General features: G+C 40.7%; 1 protein-coding gene across 12 annotated transcripts in view; it reads right to left on the bottom strand.

Moving 5' to 3' along the window:
* Positions 1–15,575, bottom strand: part of ABLIM1 (actin binding LIM protein 1) — a 98,921-nt gene extending 83,346 nt beyond the window's left edge. For all 12 annotated transcript variants that reach the window (XM_031061190.1, XM_031061193.1, XM_031061221.1 and 9 more), the window contains exons 1-3: positions 15,432–15,575; positions 4,227–4,410; positions 2,674–2,783 (exon numbers count right to left, since the gene is read on the bottom strand). In XM_031061190.1, the coding sequence (XP_030917050.1) occupies positions 2,674–2,783; positions 4,227–4,333 (217 nt within the window). In that variant the 5' untranslated portion in view covers positions 4,334–4,410; positions 15,432–15,575. The remainder of the gene's footprint in view (positions 1–2,673; positions 2,784–4,226; positions 4,411–15,431) is intronic.
* Between the last annotated feature and the right edge of the window lie 9,957 nt (positions 15,576–25,532).

Genomic DNA, 25,532 nt, shown 5'->3' with positions numbered 1-25,532 from the left:
ATGAATGAAGATCCCAAAGTTAGTACACTGTGTATTTCTAGCAGTAGCCAAGGAATAAGATTGATTAAATTATAAATTATGATTACTCTACCGCATTTGAATTTTAAAAATTTAGAATAAAAATAGAGTCACTGAATTGGTTCTTCAAGAAAATAGCTGTAATTTCAGGTGACACATGTGGAGTTAAAGAAATATATTACTAATATAAATAGGGTAAATAAGTACTATGGAACCAACTAATGCTAAAAAAAAAGAAAATTAATTATTTAGTATTTTCCCATCTGATTTTCACTGCTGTGCACTACAATAGAGTGTAACAATAGTCAGGTTCATGTTATTCAAGATGTTAACCCCTGTACTCAGACACATTTGATTTTCCTTGAAATCATCCAAGCAAAGCTGTCAGTAAGTTTTCATTTGTGTGAAGTAATAGACACTGGAAAATGGCATGTCAGCATTAATGCAGACACTCCAGGATAGAAGGCCTCGTTTCACATTACACCAAGCAATCAAACCTGATATATTTGCAGTTTACTGAATTCCCTCAAACTTTCCTTGTTTTAAGGAAAGTCTCCTCTAGTGATCTACTTGAAAGTAATCACAGGAAGCTGACAGCAGTACAGGATATGAAATAGATGCATAGTGTGAATCAGAGAGTCTCCTAAAAAAATTTTTATTTTAAATAAATCCTTTCAAAAATGGCAAAGCATTTGAAAAAAACCAACATTATGTGTGTATTAGCCAGCAAGAGAAACCTGGAAGTAATCTGAAATCCTTTACACTAATTAATATTAATTCTTTGGTACCAGCAAGATACTTTTCTGTATCAAAGTCAACTTTTGCACAAAGTTAAAGCAGCAACTGATAAATCTTTGAAGACAGAGAATGCTTCATTGATTTTTTAAAAATTGATAAGTTCTGAACGTATAACATAAGCTGTTCTCATTTTTATTTGTCTGTTTGGAGAGTTTTGCAATAGAACAACCTGAAACTCTATACTACACATTTCTGCAAGTTTATAAAAGAACAAGATGCACCATGGCAGGTGCCTACAGATTTCAAAGTAGTGCACTCTAAGCTGTTGAGAGCAGGATTTCTCTTGCTGTGGGTACTGACAAACCAGTTTGTCAGCAGGACACAATTATGATTAACAACCCAAATAAATCTCATCACAAGTCACACAAAATGTCATTTTATAATCCTTGATACCTATGGTGTCAGTGTGGAAGCCAAGAAGCAATTCCAGTAGAGAGCATGGCTGTGGGGAAGTCAGTATCCAGCTCTGTGCCTTGCTAAGTATCAGACAAGGTTAACCTGACATTTTTTAGGGCCATTCTGGCACCTGGAGTCAGGCATGCGGCAAGTGCCACTCTGCTGGACAGGTGTGCCACCTTTGGAGAGCAAGATCCAGATTCTTCCATGCTCTGGCATGCTTACAAAAAGAATAGCAGTACTGTCCAAGGTCCCTGTGCCTTGCAGTTCCTTGCCAATTTTGCCTCCTAAATATCAATTTCCACATCATTCCTCTGTCTCAGAAGGATTCTCTGGGTGCCTGAAGTCCCTCATAAATTTTTATGTTGCTTTTTAAGTCTTGTAAGCCATTTTGCAGGTTCCTAAATTCCTCCTTAACTGATTAGGCCTGCGCATTTTCAGTTGCAAATCTACAATTATAGCAGAAAAGCATTACTTCCCAGACAGAGAGGCACAATAACAAAAAAAGTCTCTCATTTTCCCTTTGTCTAAGGGTTTGATTGCATGTTCTCAGGCAAATCAGATATCCTGAGGTTCACTTGACTCATCCACGGAGCACAAACATTATCCATCTTTGTCTTTCCATAGCACTTTATAATCCCAGGATCTCAAAGCCAAGTACCAGGAGAAAACACACAGTTTCTCCCTGAAGGAAAACCACCCAGTGTCACAAGGAAAGCTGCAGCCATTTTGATTTACAAAACTACACTGGGTGAGTGCTGAGTACAATCCAGCAGTCAGAGAAAGAAACCCCCAAAGATTCACAAAAATTAACTACCAGAGGCAGAGATTAATATCAGTAATTTACAAATTACCTTTTAAAAGTGTTAAAACCCAACAGCAAGCCAGCTTAACTTGCCTCCCAAACTTTCTTTATTCTCTATCTTTCCCTTTAATTTGCTTCCTGTGTCTTTTATAATGGTTTCCTGACGTTCTGATCACAGTATCATTGTGGCATCAGTCTTCTGGAAGCATAATCCTGGAGATACTCCTTTTAAAGGATAATTTAATTGAATTCTTAAATAGGAGAAGAAAATTAATTTCCTCTGACTTCATCCTCTTCTGAATACTTAAACTTGCACAATTATACATTAAAGAAATAGACTTTGAAACCTCAGGATTTATCACTTAGATACTTTTCTGGTGCCCGTCAAAGCAAAATTTAACAAAAAATCATTTTAAAAATCCAGTCACTGGGGAAAAGTCATTTTTTCACATTGAGATGTCTAAGTGTCTCTTCCCATCCGTAGTAACAGCCACTTAATGAAGAGAAAAAAAAAGACACAGAAATTCCCAGAGATAGTTCCCTTTCCTAAAAGCGAATAAAAATAAAAACACCAAAAGATTGCATTATGTTAGTTCCAATCAAATGTTGATGAGCCTGGAAAAGTGAGAAGTTTCAGGAATGAGATGGCAACTTACTGCTGGAGGCAGACAGTTCTCTGGGGCTGGAGGACATCGGCTGAGCACACATCTGACACAGACAGTCCCTTCCATTAAAGGTAACTCGATCTCCTGGTGGAAATGGACGCCTGGAAAGTTCAAGAGAAAAATGTATTTTTGCAAAGGTTATGCCAGAGATTTTCCTCTGTTCCCATGCCTTGAGTTTTCTGCCTTCCTCCAGCGCAATCAATATTTTACAGAAACTCAGGCCAAATAGTTTCTGCAATGTGGCCTTGGCAAAGGCAGGCACTGGAAGAAATCCAATCCATGGATGCAAGCAGAGCAGAGGTTAGACTTGCTTTATATTTTCATTTTAAAAAGATTATCAAACATATTTTATCTGAATAGTAGAGACAGTGAAATCTGCTAAGACACAACACCTACATTTATGATGGTCTCAGCGTGATGTTGTGGGTAGCAAATGATACAGAAGAGAACTCAAAGAATCAGAACTGTTCTTGAGGTTGGTGAAGGAATGTGGAGCTAGTCACTCATAAATGTTAAGAATGTGTGTTAGGCAGAAGTTGACATTGCTGTTAACTCTTATTTGGTGCTTATATCAGAGGATGAACAACATTTAATAACTCCAAATCTTTAATAAGGAGTGTTAACAGCTGAGTGCAGACCCCCACCTCACTCCAAAACTGCTTAGCAAATCTACTGCTGATTTCAACAAAACAAAATGCTACAGGCGTGGTTTCCTTTCCACTGCCATCTCAAAGTGGGCCAAAAATAAATCAGCAGCAATACTGAATTTCATTAATCTATTTCAAAGACTCATCTTTTGTTCATTCAACATAAGGAGATTGATGCAAATCAATGTACAGAAAACTGATGTCATGTTTCCCACTGTCCCTGGGAAATAAAACTGCAACATATACATGATATGATTATCAAAATGCAGGAAACTCACACCCTATTTAAAACAGAAAACAATCAAAATTCTTTCAATAGAAAAAGGCTTGAAAAATGTACCAGGCTAAAGGACAAAGTACTTCAACTACTTATCAGAGATAGGAGTTTAAAATGCCACCTTTCTCTGATCCACAGAGCCTTAGCTAACTCCTTCCTTGCAGAACTGAAGACTGGCTCTCTTACTGGGGACAAGAAAGAGTATTTGAGAAGAGGGGGAATCCCAGCAGTCCCAAAGCCACATGCTCTTACGCTGGACTGTCCTCAGAGCTCAAATGCAGCATCCAGAATTTTGCTGCATTTCGTTTCTCCCACCAAGCTGGGCTGATCACCTGAACTCACACCATTATCTCAGTGTGTAAGCCTGACACTTAATTCTTTCAGAAATGAGAGTAACTTTCTGAGAACAGGGAACTACATGTCATACAAAAGCCATGTCCCCCATATAAATGAGCGGCATTTTCAAGACTTGTCAAGTCAGATCCACAGCAGATCTTCCATAACAAAATAAATGCGTTCTCAAGAGAAACCTGTCTTGACACTTGCGTCTGATGGCAACACCTTTCCTTGTGTTTTCCTTGAACTGAGTTCCTGCCATGTTGTTTGAAGGGATGACTTACTTGCAGACAGTGCACGCAAAGCAGCTTGGATGGTAAGTTTTCCCCAGAGCTGTTACCACTTCACCCTCCACAAACTCCCCGCAGCCATTGCAGCGGGTGCCGTACATGCGCTGGTAGTCCAAGGTGCACAGATATTCTCCATTCTTTATAAAAAAGCCTCCTTGTGCCAGGTCACAGCCACACACTGGAATCAAAAAACACAAACCACACAGATTAGAACAATATCACTGCTAAGGATGTTAGCTGCTCAATTGTATCAGTAAAGGGTGAAGAGCCAGTCAAGGATTTCTGTGACTTGGCAGTTTTTCCACTGTAAAATGCCTATTCACTCAAACCAGAACACATCACAACCAGGTGCCTGCTTTGCTTTGAGAAAATATTCAGAGTCCTGCATTGGCATTTCTGGTCAACACAGAGACAGAAAGCAATCCTATCTCTAACAGCCAAACCCCATGAAGAGAAAGTGCCATGGGAGATTGGATTTCACGCTGTGCCTTTAGCTTAGATTGAACAAAGAACTCAAACCTACCTATTTAGTGTTCCCCTGTATCACCAAAAATTTATACCCAGCTCCTCCCAGGCACTTTGGTTTCTGGTACACCTCCTGTTCCTCTGTATATTGCTGTATCTGTGTAATTCAGTAAAAGAAACCACTCTTCACAGAAATCTAATATGTTAACTTAACTCTGCAAGGAATTCCGTCTCATCTCCCTTCATCAGATTCAAGTATCTTCAGATCAAATATCAGAAATATTCAATATCAGGGATTCTGAGTATTAAGGAAAAATAAATAAGCAGTACACTAGGTCCTTGCAGTTACACAGTCCTAGAATAATTAAAATATGAAACACAGAAAGATTATCAGGGGGACTGGGTTCAATTCCTCTTTCTGCCACAAGTGCCAAGCACAATATTGTACCCAACATTCATCCTCAGTGCTGTTATAATGGGCTAGTATCTTACTAGCTACCTGCCTTGAAAATTAAAATTGCAAGGCATTTGGGGCAGGGATTGCAAATTTCCTTTGTCTGTTGCCGAGCCCTGGAGGTCTAATGACTGCTACTGTAACAATAATTAATAGAACAACAATAAACAGAACTAAAATGCAGCTTAGAAGGAAAGCAGTATTAGGACCAGCATTTTTCAGGTTTCACATTTCTGCATAGACAGTGATAATATTCCATGTGCAAACAAATTACATTTCATGGTGGCATTACATCCACAAGCAGCCAAAACGCAATTATCAGTGACTGAGGAGAATTACAAAGAACTACTGTTAAGGCTCTGTTAAAATGCTGCAAAAGGTTCCAAGTTGGTTTTTTAGGTAAACATCCAGAAAAAAAAAATTCAGTCCTTCTTTTTCTTCTACTGATCTCCACTTTGTTTAAAATATTATTTTCAAATTAACAGTAAAATATCCTGTTAGGCAGAATGTACATGTAACCTCTACACCACAATTTCCTACTGGAGGTCCGGTGGAAAACCTACTTACAATAAGTTTGCTTCTCTAAGTTACTTTGGGCAGATCCTTACCATTAAATCATGTAGAAATGGAGAATTCTGCTTTAATGTTTAAAAGATGCTTTAGAAGCTGCTAAATTTCATTATGTGCTACGGAGTACTCATGTGTCTGTATGATTATTTAAATTGTAGTTTGTAATTTACCTTTAACATCCAAGTATATGTATTTTTCAGCCTCAAGCTGAAGGTGCTCAGTGTGCAGCTGGGTCTGCCTCAGGAGCTGCATGTATGAACTCTCTGGCTCTTTGGGATGATCCCCAGTTCTACCAAAGAGTCTTTTTGAAGAACTCATTTGGCCCCCTTTATCTGTCTAGGCAAGGCTCTAATAAGCTGGGATGATCAAAAGTAACTTTCAATACCACCTCTGTTCTAGCTGCTTCTGAAAATCGAGCTTCAGCATCATGAAGAGGTGGCAGATCATTGTTTGCAAAAACTACTGCAGAACTGGAAGGAAAGGGTCCATGCACTCACAGTTATTAGGCTCTAACCCCAGGGATTCAAGCCTGTCAATGAAAATGGGGGCTAAATATTTCCCAAGTCTTTTACAGACAGCAATTGCTATTGTTAGATAGAATCTCATTCTACTGCCCTTTTTCTTATGAAGTCTTCTTTCTACCCAATCTCTAACTCATTCTGCAGATAACTCAGAATGTCTGAGTTGAATGCTCCCACCCTGGCCAGCCATGGATTCAGGCCCAAGCAGAGGTGCTCATGATGGGAGCCCCCAGCAGATTCATCGTCTCTGGCATACACACAGCAGGAGACACACACCGATCTGCAGGAATTACAAACAAGCCCTGGCTACCCCACATTACAAGGGATTTTTGCAGTCAATTTAGCACATGTGTCCCTATCACTAATCACAGCTTTAAGCTACATGGGAAAAACAAGGGTCACCCAGACTGTTAACAGCCATGGTTGGGAAAATGTGATTCCAGCCGGCTGCTTTCACTTTGAGTCAGAGATCAAATCAGAAAGGACAAACATGGCTGTAGCACACTCCATGTACAGTGTGGGGATCTGAACAGCTCTTTTTTCTTCTTTTTGTGATTGTGCAGGAGTCCTGGCTCTGCCAATGTATCCCCTCAAGCTGACACATACTGCCTTAGCACACCTATTTATGGCCACTATAGAAAAACCACAAAAAAGAAGGGAGGAATTGCAATTGTCTTTTATTGAAAAGAAAGCCCATATGCCCACCACCGTTCATGCCTCGAGCAGCAGAGGCAGTGAAGAGAAATCAGCTGTGAACTCTACATATGTACAGTTCATTCTGATGGTGTGACCTATGCAACTGCTGTGGTACACGTAGCATGTCATCAAAGAAAAATTTATACCTAAATGATCGCAGTTAACGGTAAACATGAAACTTTTTTTCCTATACTGATGGGAAAAATGAAATTACTTTGTGGAGCTAATAGTGATGCACAAATCATGTTTGAGAAGGCAAAAAGCAAAAGGAATTCTGTAAACATCCATCACACAAAAATAGTTCTACAGAAGAAAAACATTTCCCCGAGATCCCTCCTGCTCAGTATGATGGGAGAAATTCTGTTTTTCATGACCAAAACCCTCCTTCTGAAACAGGAGACTTTGGGGAGCATTTCTGTTCCCTAAGGTACCACAAGCATAGAGACAAAAAAAAAGGCAGCATTTTTCTTTAAATGAAAGAAGAAACCATTATCTTCAAAAGCTCTTGGAGGAACTCAGCCTTCCTCTCAGAGTTTGCATATCAAAGAATTCCATATTCCAAACAAACCATCCTGCCTTTCTTTTGGATGGAATAAGCTGGAATACAGTTCTACCTCCCACTGTAAGGAAAACACCCACCCACCAGCTTTTTCTGTCTTCAGCTACTCTCTGGAGCTCCTGTTTTGCATCCTTGGAGCACAAAAAAAGCTTGGAGATACTGCCAGGGCTGCTGTCAGCTCCCAAAGCCACAGGGTCTGTCTGGGCTGGTCAAGAGCAATCCAGCTGCCTGTGGATCCAGGGACCTGGACCACTCTTAAGGTGAGTCACTTCCAAATTTTAATGGTGATGATAAAAATGAAGAGAAGAGAGTTTTTCAAAGAGAACAAAAGCAGGATTTGATCCTCCTGAGCATTATTTAGGATCTCCATAGCCTTACTGTCAGGGAGAGTTGAACTCCACGTTGATGTTAAGTAAAAATTGTTTCAGCACTGAAAGAAAAAAACCACACAGGAGAGTCTGCGAATCTGGGCACTCAGTCTGCAGAAATGAATGCTATTCATTAAGAAAATTCTAATGATCTGCTTTGTTACTGTGCATTAAATAAGGTGCAAATTCAATTTCCTGTTGAGATTTTATTTCCTTCTTGTATTTTTCATCTTCATGGAATAATGGTGCTGTTTTCAAGCAGGGAAATAGTCATACAACAGTTATTCTTAGGACATAATGGATCTCTTGTTTGAAGGTAGAAAGGAATTTGGAAATGTTTCAGTTTATCACCTACATAAAAAAAAATACACAGGGAAAATCTGTTTCTTTTTTTTCACGTAAGAGTTTAACAAATCCCATATTGATGAAAGCAAGGTTCAAGTTCTTATTAGAGTTTAAAGTTTCTGCATTTCAAACGAACCAGGTCTCCTTCTGCCTTTTACACCTCTTACCAACACTTTTCTTGATGGCATTATTCATTTAAAGAATGAATATACATCCAAGCATCATCAGAAAAGCACACAGGAACAGTAAATCTCAGAAGCTGTGCTGCAGCACTACCCTGGCAGGGAGATTGCAAGGCACCAGTAAGAAATTCATCCAGCAGTTTGCAAAAGCTGTAACAGAGATCCCAGTGACCATTTGTCACACTCCTGTCACTGGAGATTTTTTTCTGTCATACACTGATGAGAGATGCATTTTGATTGAAGCTATTTGATGTACAGCATTCCCAGTGCTTCTGGAATCTCTTCTCATTTCAGCAGACTGACACAAGAAACTTGCTGGGAAGTCAAAGTACATGAACATGGAACAAATACAGGTGACCTTAAAATCTGCTTTTATGATGCTTGGCATTGGGTAGAGGAAAGGTTTAGCAGCTAAAACACCTCCTGAGCAAAAGACAAGATTGTATTTCTCCCTTCTTCTCCTAAACTGGTCTGAGCTCCCCCTTGGGAAGCATCCTGTAGCCTCCAGTCAGGCCTTTCTCCTCTTCCCATGGAAATCCCTGATGCTCCACCTCAGCTATCCTGCCTGCACCACTCCTGAGTGCTGCTGTCACCGTGTCACAAGTAGCTCTCAGTGGGGCACCTGATTGAAACCCCTGGGCATTCAATGCAAGCATTCACTCAGCTGAAACCAAAAGTGAATTCTGAGTCTCAGATGAGCACAGTTTTAACGTGATCAACTTCCCAATCAATGGCATGACCCTGCCTTCAGTCCTCCAGCACTGGAGACACAAATAATGCTGCACTGGGAGTTGTCCCTGTCTGCACCTGACTTGCACAATTTCAGTCTTTCTAGCAATCCAACAGCCAAGAGCTCATACCTGAGCTCACCAGCAAGCAAACAGCAGCTGTATGCAGCGCAGCAATGTGACAGCTTCCCCACTGCCCCGCTGAAAAATCAGTGGTTTTTGCACCAGGATGGAAACAACGGCAGGAATCATTCAACCAGTTAAAACACCTTTCACATTAAACTAAGCACGAGGTGGAGATCAAAGTCATTTACAGGTCTGTGGGAAATGAACCTTGAAGAAAAGGCAATCAGTGGAAGAATGTCAAAGTTTAGCCTCGGGTGGCTTGACTGTAACTATCTAGAGGAAACAACTCTCTAAAAAGATTTTAAATAAGCAAACCAGGAGTTTAAGGATAGAACAAAGCCAAACCTCATCCAAGCCAGGCAAATGAAGGATGCACTGACCACAAAGCCAAGAAACTTTCTGTATTTTTGTGAGGATGCTCTGCCCTGCTCATCAGGCACCTGTTAATCATCCTGCTGCTCCTCTACTTCCAAAGGGATCCTGTAGCTTTTTAAAATCTGACATGGCATTTGTCAGCATTCATCAGTGTCAGCCAAGTAGTGCAATTAATTTCATTTCCTGTCAAATGTTCGGTCTCTGAAGAGACCTCAAGCCCAAAACTAAGATTGGTATCAATCACTTGTCATTAATAGTATTCTAACCCCAACAGAAAAGTAAGGATCCACTTTAGAATGGGAAGAAGCTGAACCTGAAGTGAAATGCCAGTAGGGATCACTGCAAGAACAACAGTCTTCAAAACACAGCAGCTAAGATATGTAAATGCAGAAATGGCAATTAGTCTCCCAGCTGCAACTGAGGTTTGATTTCACATCAAGCTACCTGGATGTATAAATTCACATCTCCATTCCCTGTCATGGGAGAAACTTTAACTTCTGCTAATTTCCCTGAAAGAACAGATTCCCATTTCCACCTGGATCTTGGTGATTCAGAGCTTCAAGTGACCTCATATAATTTCATGATGCTCAGGAAGGAGCACGTTCTACCCACACGTGTTTTATCACATCCACGCATCAGTTTCTGTTCCAGAAGAATTTGTGAAAATGCAGAGATCTTTTCAAACACTGCACTGGACATCTACTACAAGAATGGCCTCATATTTAAACTTTCCCTGACACTGAACTATTTACAGCACTACCCAGCAGCCTGTTTGCAGCCTCCTCCTGCTGCCACTGAAGGAATCTGATGACAGATCAAAGGTTAAAGAACTAATGATTTAAAACACATTCCAACCTGTTGATATAGTGTCTGCTTACATGACCCTGACTTCTTCCCAGTTCTTCAAGGGAGGAAGATCCAGTTCAAAGTCAAAGGATTACAGAGCATCCCAAAATCTAAACTTAGGAAGCCTCCCCCCTCCCTGTCAGGCTCACTGAACTGCACATGATGTAGCCTTGAAAAGTCATCACACAAAAAACCCAGACCTGTGCCTGGAACCTAAACATACCATAGAGAATTCTTCAAGTTAAGCTCAGGAGACATCTAACTGAAGAGAGGAAAATTACCACATTTATTTCATAATTAAGAAACTGCTTTATGCTGATTTATAACAATGTTTTAATAGAAGCTTAATGTTTTTTTTCCTGTGGAATACTGTAGGTTTGTGAAATGCTTCCTGGATGCCAAGACTTGGCTTTGCCTTATAATTAGCAAGATTATTAGCAGGTAATTGGCTTTTGATATTTGATATCACTATAGCATGTGAAACACTGATACACAGTGAAACATTTCCACCTGACCTTTATTCCACATAATTGCAGATATCCCATTCCTGGAAGTGTTCAAGGCCAGGCTGGACAGGGCTTTGAGCAACCTGTTCCAGTGATGTGGCAACCTGGCCCATGGCAGAGGGGCTGGAATGACATGATTTTAAAGTCCCTCCCACCCCAAACCATTCCATGGTTCTGTGAGGACTAAAAAACTTAAGGACACCATCCATATTCTTAAGGCAGGAATGCTTAATTATGAGATTAAATTTTTGTTTCATCTTCATTTCTATTAAAAAAATCTAAGTTTTACAATTCATATATGACATCATAAATCTACTATTTGAAACACTCCTACCACAAACACTACACTATCTTGCTAAGATAATTCAACCAATCTCTCCATGCACCAAAATCAAGCTATGTAAACTTTTACATTGTTAGTATGAAAGCTTAAAGTTTTTTTCTGTTAAGCAATACAGTGTACTGAAACCAGCTTTTCCCTCTAACCCAAAAGATGAATCACAGGCTTAATAATAAAGCCTTATTATAGCAATTTTGCTAGCCTCCAAGTTTCCTCTGCTAGTACATGCAATAGGCTAAAGTGAACTGTAATCAACTGACAATGGCAGAAAATTATCATTTGTATCAGATCACAATTTAAATTGAGATATTAAAATCTCTGCTCCTGCACATTGTAATTTAGGGCCTGATCCCACACACATTTACATATGGAACAGCATTGCAGTGAGTAGTCTTAGTTTTTGCAGAAAAGTTATTCATTTACATAGATGCTTACAAGAAAAACTTTTACTTCTTCATAAGCCGTTAATTAATTCTTGTTAATGGTAATGTTTATTTCAGACAAACCCAATGATGTCTCCAGCTCAACCTCCTCATCTGACCTTCCCTCCTCTCAGCCTGCTGTTTCCATTGCCTCGTAAAGATTAACAATCTGGATTGGTAAGAGTAATGTGCTCCTGCTAAAACAGACCTTAAAGCTTATTTATTACACCAGGAGGTAATGCAGAATCCTATTGAATTTGCATTTGTAACACAAACCAGTGTTATTCCCTGGCAAGGTAAGGCACTTTGTCATGAAACAGCCAAAGACAACTGCTCTGAATGCTGGTGTTCCTGGAGCTGCACTCCTAAATATCTCTTATCCCTCCTCTGTCCATCATTCTCCTGTTAACTCCAGCTCCCAGTCAGAGGCTGCCTGCCTGAAATTCTTTGCCTATCAGGAGGATGGCAGAGTTCACCTTCCTGGGGACAGCCACACCATTTTCAGCTTTTTTGTTTTCCTATCAGCTCTTGTCGGGAGCCACAAATAGAAGCGGCCAGCCCTGGCAGGCACAGAGGAGCCAGCAGCTGGAGACACAGGGCTCTCCAAGGCACAGCCCCAGCCAGCTCCATCTTATCTGGGGCCATGGGAACAGTGTCAGTCAGTGCAGGTTTTACTGGTCATCTCTGGCAGGAGGCAGTTCCTCTGTTCTTAGAAAGATCCCAGAGATGGACAGAGCTCCTGCGGAGGGCGGCTGTCTGCTCACGTTACGTGACGCACGAGCCTGTCCTGAGCTGGCTGATGCACGTGGAGATGAAAGTCACCGTGCTCCTGCAGTGCCACTGCCACCACTGACAGGCATGCCAAGCAGTCATGGAGTGCCTAAGAGCCTCTGACACAGCCTAGGCAAACAGCATCACAAGCACATCCAATACACTGAACAGGATGATGTAAAAACTAAGTTGACAGCGTGGGCGTCAATAATAAAAAGGAATCTCATATACAGCAAAGAACAGGATCACACAAACTCTGTGACTCGTGTGACAGCCTTTTCAAGAAATGGATTTTTCCCACATCTTCTAAGTCTGTGGGTAAAAGTTCAAACACTTTCAGCAGGTATGAAAACAGACAAGTGTGAGCTTGTTCAAGTCTTTCATGCTATAGATGGGAGTTGCAGTCTCAAGAGCAAAGTTTAGTATACAAAAAAGTAAAGATAACCAAGCCACCTGTGGATGCAGCTGATACATCCTGGTCCCAGTATCTGTTGGTTCTGCTGCCTATCAACATACTTTATAAACTGAAGGGGTCTAATTCCACCTCCTGTAGAGTTGCAGTCATGTCATATTAAAAACCCATCAGACTAAGAGGGAAGAAAACCACTTACTTGAACAGCTGTGTCCCACTTGTATAAACCATATGGTCAGACAACATGCAATGTGAGTAAATAACGATGTGGCTTAAACAAAAACTGCACTCAAATAACAATAAACAAGATCTGCAGCTCAGGTAAAACATTCAAAACAGGACTTGGAGCAACCTGCCATACACAGCCCTTTCCTTTCTCCATCTGAAGACAAAGGAATTCTAAAAAGATAACACTCAGAAAACAAACCCAACTAATAAGGCACAGACTGAATGAACAGCATGAGAAAAGTCTCTAACATTCAGTTCTGGCCCTTCTCAGTTCAAACTGCATTTACTTTCCCCCATTTCCTTAACAAGCTAATGGTACAAATCATAGTTTCATTTCCCCCAGCAAGAATTATTTCTATAGCTCTTCTTTCTCTGGTAATCTTCATGCAATCACTCATAAGGTCAATATTATTACAGAATCTTAAACTGTCATATAAACAGAAGCTACAATAAGTTGAGACATTCCTCTAGGGAAGGGAAGAACAAAACCATAAAAAGTATACTGGTAAATCCAGTCTTGCAACAGAATAGTCAAAGCACAAAAGCAGCTTATGAGTAAGTAACTAAAACACAAGTGAAAGAAGAAAGTAGACCTCACCCCTCCTAAAAAAAGCAAGATTAATGTGGTGCATACATCAGGACAACAATTCCAAAGCCCTGCTCCATCTGCCCCCTTTATCAGGAGCTCCTAAGGGCACTGTTTGCTGCCTGGCCTGAATTACCATTCTCCTTCGTGACTCAAAGGGTCTCAGGTGGCCTGATGCTGAAAATATCCTAATCCAGTATCTTCTGTAAATTGAGACCACTACTCACTGTGGACAGGAACAAGAAAATAAACAAATAGTTGCTGGTTTTGAACTGCTCAGGGATTATATGGCATCAAGTACTGCTTGAAATACAGCAGCTGTAATGGAGAGACAGAGATATGCATTTCCCCAAGCATTCCAGAAATAGGGCAGACAGAGCTCCACGGTGCCCTCTAGGATGGGCTGATGCCACTCCAGATTGGCACACACAAAATATGTTAATATCCAGGTGAAAGGTAAGCATTTTTTAAGTTATCAAGCTGTATTTAACTAAAAACCACAGTTAATAAACAATTTCTTAGATTCTAGATACTGATTTTTCAGCATATAAATAACTCAAGTGACCTTTTAAAGAAAACCTTTAGTAACATAGGAAAACAACTATTTCTATTTTCTGCTATATTCCATATATTCAGGAAGTGGAAGAACAGAGCAACCACACAACTATTCCACCCACATTTGGAACATGAAAAATATAACTGAAACTCAGGAACTGGGCTGGAGACACTATTCAAAGTCTGAATGTGCAGTACACATGCTAGATATGGACTTCCACAAAAGATAACTTGGGTTTAATAGAAATGAAAAACTCCGTGGTATTGATTTGGCTGCTGTGTTTTAGTTGCCCAGTTACTCTGATTTATTCCAGCACCTTTCCTCATGTTTTCCACCAGCTCTGCCACGTTCACCTGGAGCCTGAATCCCTTTCTGTGCTATATCTTCCCTGGGCTGAGCTGGGACTGACAGTGGCAGAGAGTGGTTGCACATGGACCTGGGTATTTCTCTTTATTCTCACCTTTCATCCCACGTTTTGTGGTTACTCAATTCAGCCAACTCTGCATCGTTGTTCATTAAACAGAAACTCCATGAAGGAGCCAGGGTTGCCTCCTGCTCTGTGGCACCCATCTTCAAAGGCAATGAATTCACAAAGCATAGTTTTACAATTATTTAACGCTTCATTAAACCTCTGTTTTGTAAAAAAACACAGTGAGTCTTTGTTGTGGTCACAGAGGGCTCAGCGGCATGAGCTGGAGTTGCCAAGAGCCCCTCAGGTCCTCCCTCTGTGGAATGGGCAGCACTATTCCCATTGCCAAGGCAGCTCCATGGCACAAAGCCTCAGAACACCTTTGCAGAACATTTCTGGTGAGTTTTTGAAAGCACATACTTTCAGCAGCCAATTGAGTACAAAGGACCTTAATTTTCATAACTACCCCTAATGAAAAACAGTCATTGCTATCAAGAGTTTTTAAAAAATTCCAGATCCTTGAAAAAGCACTTAAGACCAAAAACTACAAAAAGACAGAATTTTCCTAAGTATCACCACCTTTCTTTACCCTTCCCACTTTCAAATCCTTCAGGTACTGAGCAAAGAGAATATTTTTAATGGGTTGATGGCAGGAAGCACGGCCTCCCATCAGTGATCCAAGGCACATTTGCTCAAATGGAGTCATTTCTAACAGATGAATATCCAGGTTTTACCTTTGCAGGTGAAGCATTTGATGTGGAAGTGTCTGGCCTGAACTCGAAGCACTTCACCTTTGCAAGGCTCCCCACATTTGTGGCAGTGGATGACTGGCTTCTCAGAGGGGTGGTGGGGCTCCTGAGGATGGGCCACTGCAAAGCAAACAAACAAAAAATATTTCAACCCAAACAAAAAGAGTATTTTCTTCTATACAAAACTCTGTGTTCTCGATACTTTATACCATGTATCTGGCCCTGTTTTATGCTCATCTGAAAAGTTACCACCATTTTATTTAAATATAGTCTTTTCATAAACCAGTAGTTTAAGACATTCACATCAACTACTGCTTCTTTCCATTGAGGCTGCTACAGAAAGATGAGGAAAAACTCCCTCCACAGTGTCAGTGCCACAAAGTGTTTCAGAATGCCTGCCATTCTCTTTCCAAGAACATGAGTGTGTGCAAACCACTGGACGAGCACACAAGGAAAGTAAAAACCAATTTAATCCAAGAAAGTATATAACCCAAGCAAAAAGGATGGAAGGAAAGCAATTCCAAATCAAGTTCTAGGAAACCAGATGAACCAGATAGTCTGTATGCAAATGACTACACTAAAAATAAACTACAAACATCTCCTTTTTGCTACAGCAGATACCTAATGCAGGGAAGGCACTCCTGAAAAGAAAGGAAGCCAATATTATTTGTCTCTACTCCCATCAATTCTAGCAGAAGTTACTCTCTGGATGCAAATTAGAGATACTATGAATAGGCAGAAACTACCCACGTATTTGCAATATTGTCAGGGAGACACAATTCCAGGCAGTAGTAATCACCTAACCACCCAGAGCAGAGCTTGGATAGGAACAGGAAAACTTTGTGGATTTCATTGTTGTAATAAAAGTTTAATTGCTCCACATTTGGCTTCTGTAAAACGCGTTCAACTTTCTCTTCAGATGTGGCAGCTTGGGGCCCTAACAGAAGTGCATTGGTGTAAGCTGGAGCAAGATTTCATCTCAACTGAACTGTTTGAAGTGGAAAGTATTACCCAGAATGTTCCCAAACAAACCTATGTTCCTTCAATTCTCCCTCCCACATCCCATTCTAGCAGTAGGAAGCCTTTCTCCTTGTAATATTGTTCTCAAACTAGTGGTGCTCATCAGAACATTTCAGAGAAAACACACCTCTGCCCACACCTCTGTCTTCATACCACTCCTGTCCTACTTTTCCTGGCCTGTAAAGGACTGAGTGCTGATACATCACTCTCAGCATCACTGGAAAAACATCTTCGGAATTTTCTCGAGATCTTTTCCTTTCCTGAGCAGTTCCTGGCATCACCCCAGGCAGGACTATGCTGTTTTTCAGGTGACTGCTTATGCAGCAATATAACAGATACCTTGCTCATTTTACTGCACCAGATTCCTCCCCTTCTTCCATGGATTTCTAGGGGAAAAGCTCCATCACTCCATGAAGTCTTTTTACATCATTCTCCCTTATAAATGCCTTACTGAAGAAATGCTGCTATCATTTTGCATTACATAAATACAAGATTAAAAATAAAAATTGAATATGTGATTAGAGGAATAAAAGCATCAAGAATAGAGAATAAAAAATATTCTAAGCAATTTCTGTTATAAGTCCAGCCAGACTAATATGGTAACTGTTATGCTTTTCTTCCTATCACCACTCGTCTCTCCAACCCCAAACTTCAAAGAAAAGGGCTGAATTCTTCTAGTCAAGCTCAAAGTTTTTAATACCTCTTTTTCTGGTAGCCTCACTTAAACTGTTTCCCCTGAGCAGTTATTCAGCCCATCCTGGAGAACAGAATTCAGCTGGTAATGCCAACCAGTATTTCAATTAGCAGCTCCAGTGAAGTAAAAGCTCACTGAATGCCTTACCTTGAGTGAACCTCATCTAATAGTCTGCAATGCAATACTGTTTCTGGACTGGAAGTTATTATTCTTACAAACTATTCACTGGCAACCAAGGAAATATATAGGAAAGAAGGAAAGAAAGAAAGAAGGGAAGAAAGAATGAATAAAAGACAAACATAGGGAAGACTGTTAACTAATTAAATTATTATGAGCAAAATTCCCTCTCAGATTCACACAACCTGAGATGAGCCTGACGAAAGCTGCAGTTAATAGTGTGGACTTTTAAAGTTGCTCACAAGTGGAAATGGACAAAGAATTTGGGAAAATGCTCCCTAAGGTTTATATGGCACAATGTGAAATCTGTACCTGCAATATTCTGCTTATTCCATCTCACATGTGTAGGACACTCTGACATTCTGCACACCAGGTTCCAGATCTTCTGGTATTGATCTGAAACACAAGCCCCTGCTCTTTACAGCAGAGTAAATAACTATTTTCAAGGCTGGTCCAATGATGCAGCTTCTTTCCAGTTCTGCCTTTAAAGCGATTTAAATGAATACAAATACTGTTAGTTGCTATTTCCAGACTGATCTCTTAACTGAAGCTAATTATGGTGCTTGTCTTACTGGCCTCCATTTAGCATTGTAGGTCAAAATTGAATAATTGACTTTCACCCTCCTGCAAGGAATTGCTTGTAAGCTTTTTCCTTTGGATGCACGCAACACACACAAGGCTTTTCAGTGGCAGAGGTGACCTTTCACAGTTACCAGTGAGGACAGAAGAGGGAATTAAAGGAAAAACGAAGAGAAATACCTTTAAATGCAGTTTATTGGTATGTTTCTGACTGAAGTCCAGTCAGCTCACTGGACATGTCAGTTTTAAGCTGCTCTGAGCTTGAAAAGGTCAGAGTCAGGAGCTGGGTTCATCTCCTGGCAGGAATTTCACACCTTGAGAGAGTCCATATTTCAGGCTCTGCCTGCACCAACACAGGGTATCTTCCCAGGCATCACAGACTGCACATGATGTAATAAGGCAACTCTAGATCGTGTCTAAGACAATTACAACAGACTCCAGACAGTGTAATCACTGACAGGACATGGATTTAGAATCTGGATAACCCAGATTCCAACCCCTGCTCCACAACAGGTATCTGGGCTCTATGATGATATCCCCTAACCCAAAAGGAATAAAGCCATACAGTTAAGTTCAGCTAAATCACTGAGCCTGGGACCTAAAATTAAAATTATCTGAATGTTTTATTTTCTCTGTCTTGAGTGCCAGGGACTGTAAACCAGGTGCAACAGCACTGTTAACCTGAGCCTACTGTGCGAATAAATCCCATGACAAGGTTCCCAGGGATGGAAGGAGTCACATAAGCTCCTAAAACAGCCAGTCACCTTCCTGCCTCAGCACCAGGGCTCACAATTGTCTGCACAGCACAAAGTGCCCACCCACAGCATGGGTGTGGAGCACAAACTCAGGTTAATACTCAGGTTAAGTATTTGCCAGCTCCAGTTCAAGGATGTGAACTGAAACCAGTCTCCACACAAAGCCTGTCACATCCCAGTTCAGCCCATCCAGCATGACATGGTGCATGGGTGCTTTTGTGCTGGGCACTGCCTGAAGACTTTTTTTTTTTCATTAATAAATAAAATCTCTGGTCAGAGATACACAAAGAAGAACTTTTCAAGACAAGCTAGGCTGAGACTTCTACTCAGGACCAGTTTAAATGAATAATCAGTGAATAATTAATGCTTTCTTAAACTCATTTAGGCTTCAAATAAGACAAATCAATGTCCCATTAAATATGTAATTTACCCAGAGTAACACATACACTGACTAGGACAACTGGGAAGTCTGGATTACATAATTTAAATCAGGGCAAAATAAAAAGAACAGAAAAGAATCAATAGCACCTTCAGCTGTGAGGAAAACAGTCTTTGTCACTGGAGTGTTGCTTTGTGCTAACATCACCATTATTTTTGTCATTCCTTATGTTCCCTTGTGAATCAAGCAATGTTGATTCCATTACATTTTGCAACTGCACTATATGGATGTAAATTCAAAGCAGCTCCAACAGCTTGAGAGTACTTGTTACTGCATTTTATCTAAACATCTCAAAATAATCCCAGACCTGCAAAGAAATAATTAAAAACAAAAAGAGACAGAAAAGACCACAACCCAATGTTCATAAGAGAAACCAAAGGCATTTTCTGAGTAAAATTAAAGACTTAATTTGCTGTGCAAAGTTGGAAACTGTTCTGTTGGGGTGTTTTCTTTACAGCAGATCATTGTCTGATGGTTTAAAAACAATTCTTTTTTGTTGCATCAGCTAGAAATTAGACCCCAGTATTCGTAACGAACCTTTCTGAAATGGAAATTACAGCAACTAGCTGAAGAGTAAGCAGCTGAATAAAGAAATAAAGAAAACAATAAAAATAAATACTGCAGCCTTCTCTACTGATGATTCTCTCCCTGAACACAAAACTGCTAGGAAATCAAAGGCTCAAGCTAAGGGATTCTTAGCTGCAGATTCTTGTTGTCAAGACTCCATGGATCTGCTGCAAGCCAGGAAGTACCTTGGCTTTTAACTGGAAGTCAGAAAATCTTCTGGGAAACACCTTGCTATGGGAATGCTGCAAGGTGGAGTCACACCAAATTATTTCTAGTTCAGTTCTACTCAAAAAAAAGCTTCCTCTAAATTTAAAGATGATGATATGGGCTACTGCTCTTTTAAAAGTGAATTTTTATCATTTTTCCATTTGCATGGATACCTCCACAAATAAACCTGAAGCTGTGCTCAGTCAACCCTACCCATGTTGTAGAATGTGTAATTTCAAGCTTTATGCCAGCATACAGAATCTCTGGGCCTTTTAGCTCCACAACCTCTGGGCTCTGTTGCACAGCACTGAGAACAGCACGGGCAAGGGGACTCTCAGAATGTCACAGATTTGTCATTTATATCTTAGGAGTGGCCTGACACAGGCAGCATGTTCTCTGAACTGCTGATCTTCAGCTACTGTGTTTTCTTGGCCGAAGACTGAATTAAGGAGAAAAAAATAAAGCACAGATGTAATGGTGTGAAACTACTCCGAGTTCTTTGCTAGGCTGTTTTAAAATTTCCTCAGTCCTTTCTGCTTTTAGCAATAAAAGGTCTGTGCTTGAGATTGCCAGCAGTAAATGCAACCAAAGCTTTCTACAGACAACACTCACTCTCCCTTCATGTCACTACCTGACATGGCTTTGGAGACTGTTGTCACAGCACATGTCACAGCTGAGATGGCCACAACACACAGAGTGTCACCATACAATGTCAGAAAGCGTCAACCCATACAGAGAACACCACAACACTTCAGCAGGCTGCAAGCATTGGCCCTTCTTGTTCCTTAGCCCAGCCTTTTATCCCCTGATGTTGATGCACTGTCCCTGTGTGCCCTCTGCTCCCCTTGGTGGTTGCTCAGTGCCCCCGGGCACTCCCTGGCTCGTTGCTGTCAGTGCTGCTCACAGCTGTGCCCACTGGGGGTGGGGCCACAGCCCCACTGCCAATCACCACAAACTGTGCGCCTACAGGCACTGATTTCTAAAACTAATTTACAGGATTTGCAGCTCAAAACTTGAAGGTTTAAAACCAAAATTCCCTCATTGTTTGATGCTGCCAAGCAGCTCCCTGTTGATGCAGCTGGGCAGCCCCTGGCTTGGACAGGACAGAGGGAAGCAGGTGGGCACTGGGCATAGGATGACAAGCTGGGAAAAAATATTTTCTGAGCTGAAAGATGCTGGAGACACCACAGAATCAAGTTCAGGAATGGAATCTGCCTTATCACTTCTCCTCCATGCGCTATTGTAAAGAGAGGAGAAGTAATTTTCTCCCATCTTTTGTGTTTCTTTCAGAGATAAGAGCCTGTAACCCCTGGTTTGTAAAGCCTGTCTGTCTGTAGCCCATAGAGTCTCCAAGGAATTCCTCTTTTGTAAAAGCCCAGCACAGTGGAGGAGGTACTGAAATACCTATTTAAAAGAAGGGGTGAAAAATGCAGTGTCATTTTGCTTATCTGCAGACTCAGTTCTTGAATCTCAAATCTGTAAGAATCCTATCAGGTAAGGTGACCAAGCAGTGACTGAGAGGGAAATCAAACCTCCCAGCTGCCAGGGACTGATAAAGATATTACTGCAGTCACCAGCCACAGGTATCTGACAGGGATCTTCAGGAATTCCAGGAAATCCTGGAAGGAGGCACTCCCATGAAGAGATACTCGTGAGCTGCTTGCCTACACATGTATGAGAAAGCCTAAGGGAAAATCCTAGACTGTAGCTAGCTCATACTACTGCCATTCAAATCAGATCTGAAGAAGCATTATAAAGCTCTTTCTTCCTGCAAATTTATCTGTATCACTCCTACAGTGTGCCAATTTGTCTTAAAACTATTTGTGCTGTCTATAGATATTGAGTACCTATTTTTAAAACAAAGCAGAAAAAACCTCTTAAACTTGGTAGCTTTTTGCCACAATTTTGGAAATGTTTTCTCACATTTTCCATAAAAGTATTATCATTTTCCCCTTACAATTCATCTGCTGCTGAAAGCAGCAGATGCAGAAGGGACCATGGCAGTGCAGCAGCTCCTCTGGCAGAAGTCAGTGCCCTGATGGTGGTGAGGTGTGGCACTCACACCCACAGGAGAGCACAGTGGGCTGGCCAGGGCCCCCACTATTAAATACTTGCATATTTTTAGGTATACATAACCTATGGACAGAACTAATGCAGCTAAAAGAATGAAATACAAGGATTTAGAGATATAAGTGCCAGGCAATAACCCAATGAAAAATCAATGAGAGGCAACTCCTATGTTATTTACAAATGAAAATTAAAAGCTTTGTGCCATACACCCAAATGTGTAAAAAGGTAAGGAAATAATGACCTTTAAAAATACAGCATGGAAAAAAAAAATCATAATTATTTCAAAGTTTCAGAACACAAGTGGAAGTATGCTTATTTTCTCTCTATTTTTCCTGCTGTTTCCTATCCTCCTCCCATGCCTCTTCTTCTAGCTCAAGCTTTGATACTGCAATTAATTCCCCACAGAACAGCATACAAGATCAGGGCCTAAGGCCTCAGCCCTATAAAGATTTATGCATATGAATGATTCAGTATTAAGTGAAATATTTAACACCAGCACCTGCTTGATCCTATCTGAAAAAAATCACCTTCTCCAACACAGACAAAATAAAACAATGTTACTGTGATGGTTTTGCTACTCAAAGAAATGTGTTTGGTGGATCTGGTTTTCCAAGCCTTTGATAGTAACTGAGAGATAAAGAAAACTGTGATGTGTTTATGTAGGGGTTATATCCTTATCTGGACACTCTGGGGATTTCACCACAGGTTCTGACAGTTTATAGCTTTAGTGTATAATTTTCAGTTTGTCAGTGACAAAGCATGAATGTGGCATGAACAGGAACCTCGGGTTATCCCACTCTTGCTTTAGAGCCACCAGGAGCCCGAGAGCTTTCTCAGCTTGCCAGCAGGAAACTGTGAACACTTCAGTGCTAACCCAGCTCTGCAGCCCAGGGAAACTGCAGCAGCTCCACTGATGCTCTCCTCACCACAAAAGCACCAGAGCCTCTTCAGAAGAGTTTGTCATTCTCTAAAACTGCAGCAAGGAGGAGCTTCTGCCATGTCTGTCCACACATATTTGCCTTTGATCACTTGGCAGGTGAATAAAAGCACATTCTAGAGCATCATCTATACTTAGCAGGAACAAAAGGACCTGACAAAATTATTACGTTTGTATTTGCTTAAGGAAAATTATAATCCTTTCAAAGATGAGTCAAGAACAGCTTCTTAACTGAATATGGTCAGGTGTTGTTTTAAACTCAGAGAGAGAAAGCAATAGGGAGTTTTAGAAGTATTTCCAGTAATGAAAGGGCACTAACCTTGCAATGAAGTATGCAGCAAACTAAGACATGCTGAGAAACAGATGATGATCAAACAAATGTTGACTGAGCCAAGCCAGTCTTTGAATCAAAACCTGCAACACGATTGTTAACAGATGGATTGCTGATTGGTGGTTAGCAAGCCAAAGGGGAGAGGCACAAAATGAATTTATTCTGCCATATTTCTACATTAGTACAGAGTAATTTTTCACAAGACAGATCACCGTAAAAATCGGGTGATAAAGAGACAATGAATCCAGACTCTCTTATCTGATGCTCTGGGAATGCCCTTCTTTGATCTTCATCGCATCCACAAAGGTTCTCTGCACTTGGTTCCACAACCAACTTACTGAGGGACGTTATTTCGAGATAATCAACTCACCCTTTGAAACTCCTTGCGGAAGGGCTGGAAGATCAGGCTAAACATTTGCTTCTCACACCCAACATCTCTAAGTCTCTGACATGTAGTAACTGTTTATAAGCCTTGCAAGTGGCCAAAAAAAATTTGAGTTATGCCTTCAACACACCTGACATACACAAGAGGATCATTCACTATTTCAAAAGAGTGGCTTTTTTCTAACATAGGACAGAGATAATTAGAAATTCAAGAGCTCCTCAGCATACTCTGAGCAGCCATCTCATACACATCACTTGATGTCTCTATCTTTAAAGAATATCACAGAATAGTCTGAGGTGAAAAGGACCCACAAGGATCATCAAGACCAGTATCAAAACCTGACAACAATGAATACACAGAAATGTCAAATTATTCAGTGCAAATCCTGAAGGATCCTCAAGGCTACATGAAAGCCAGTTGCTGAAGTTAGCAGAAAAAACAATTGCTTTTTCCAGACAGCATGGAAATTCTGGCTTACTGATGAGTGGTGGTTTCCCATAATAGCACTCAAATGTCTATCAGGCCTCTCAGCTACCCAAACAGCATCCCACGTGGGGATTCTGGCAACAAACTCATCACAGTTCCCCTCTGCATCCTTTTCAGAGGCTGCATGAGTATTCCATGCAGTAAAATGAATTAAATTTTCTTCTGAAGTAAGTCAATATAAAAATGCTAATTTTAATTATCAATTCTCCCACTGTTCACCCTGAGATTATCTGAGGAGGAACGCTGACCTACATAGGCCAGTTGTCTCCCAGGTGCTTTCAAAACAGAATCTGTGGTAAAATCTCCTCTCAGTTACCACCAGGAATCTCCCCAAGAGTTTTTTCACAAGACCCTTGCAGGGACCTGTCCTCAGCCAACCCCTTTAAACCACAGAAGCTCTGTGCCCTGCGCTAAGAAACCCTCCTTCAATCAAGGACCTTGCAAATGCCCATCATTCAGTACCACCCTCACTTGTGGCATTTCTGAGCTACACAGCCTCAAACTAAAACTAGACACCACAGAAATGAGCAACATAAATCTTCCCAGGGCTCCTGATGCCCAGGATAACAGAGCTGATAAACCAAACATTTCAAAAGCCCTGCCCTGTGCTTATTTGCACCCAGACCTCAAAAACATTGCAGCATAGAAGTCACTTTCTGAGGTATATTATTTCAATTTATTGAGGTATATTGATGTATTACTTGCGCTCCTAAAGACCATCAAGTGTTACCATTAAACATGGTAAATGGACTATCACGGGGAAAGCACTGACCAATACCCTGAACACAGCCTGCTCCTCTGGCTGGCACCTCCACTGCTGGATAGCAAGCAGACACCCTAAAATCCATCAAATCCTGTTTTGAGGTGCCTTTGGAGAAAAGAAAATACAAATGCAACTGCTTCTTTGAACAAACAAGTAATTCATTGACTCTTGTTCCATCCAGCAGTAATGAAAAATAACACTCAATGTTCTGCAAGGCTTCATTTCTATTTGGATCACTTCTTTAATTTGGTATAATTTTAAGATACTCTTCTGAACCAGATCCTGAACTGAAACAGAGTTTCACAACACTGCCCTGCAGATTATAGTGATGTGTGATGCTGAAGTGGTACCAACAGCAGTGGGAATTAGGGAGTTACCCACCCTTTTGAGAGTGTTTATAGAATCTGTTTTTCTCTTTTATAGCATAACAGCACCAACATTTCACTTCTGAACAGCTGGTATTAATTACAGATCATGTACACAACTGATTGACACAAGGCTTCTATCATTTCTGGGTTTATATCCCTTTATGAACAGGGCATATAAAATCCAGAATTATTTCTCTAGTTGTCTCTTACAACACAAAATGACCACCATTAATAAAATACATGAACTTTTTTTTTTTTTTTCAAAAACGTCACACAGTCTCTAAAAATTGCTTCCAACTTTGGGACAA

This window comes from Geospiza fortis, unplaced genomic scaffold, assembly GCF_000277835.1.
Source record: "Geospiza fortis unplaced genomic scaffold, GeoFor_1.0 scaffold130, whole genome shotgun sequence".
NCBI lineage: Eukaryota > Metazoa > Chordata > Aves > Passeriformes > Thraupidae > Geospiza > Geospiza fortis.
The sequence above is the reverse complement of the archived record's forward strand: the minus strand, read 5'-3'. Positions and strand labels throughout refer to the sequence as shown.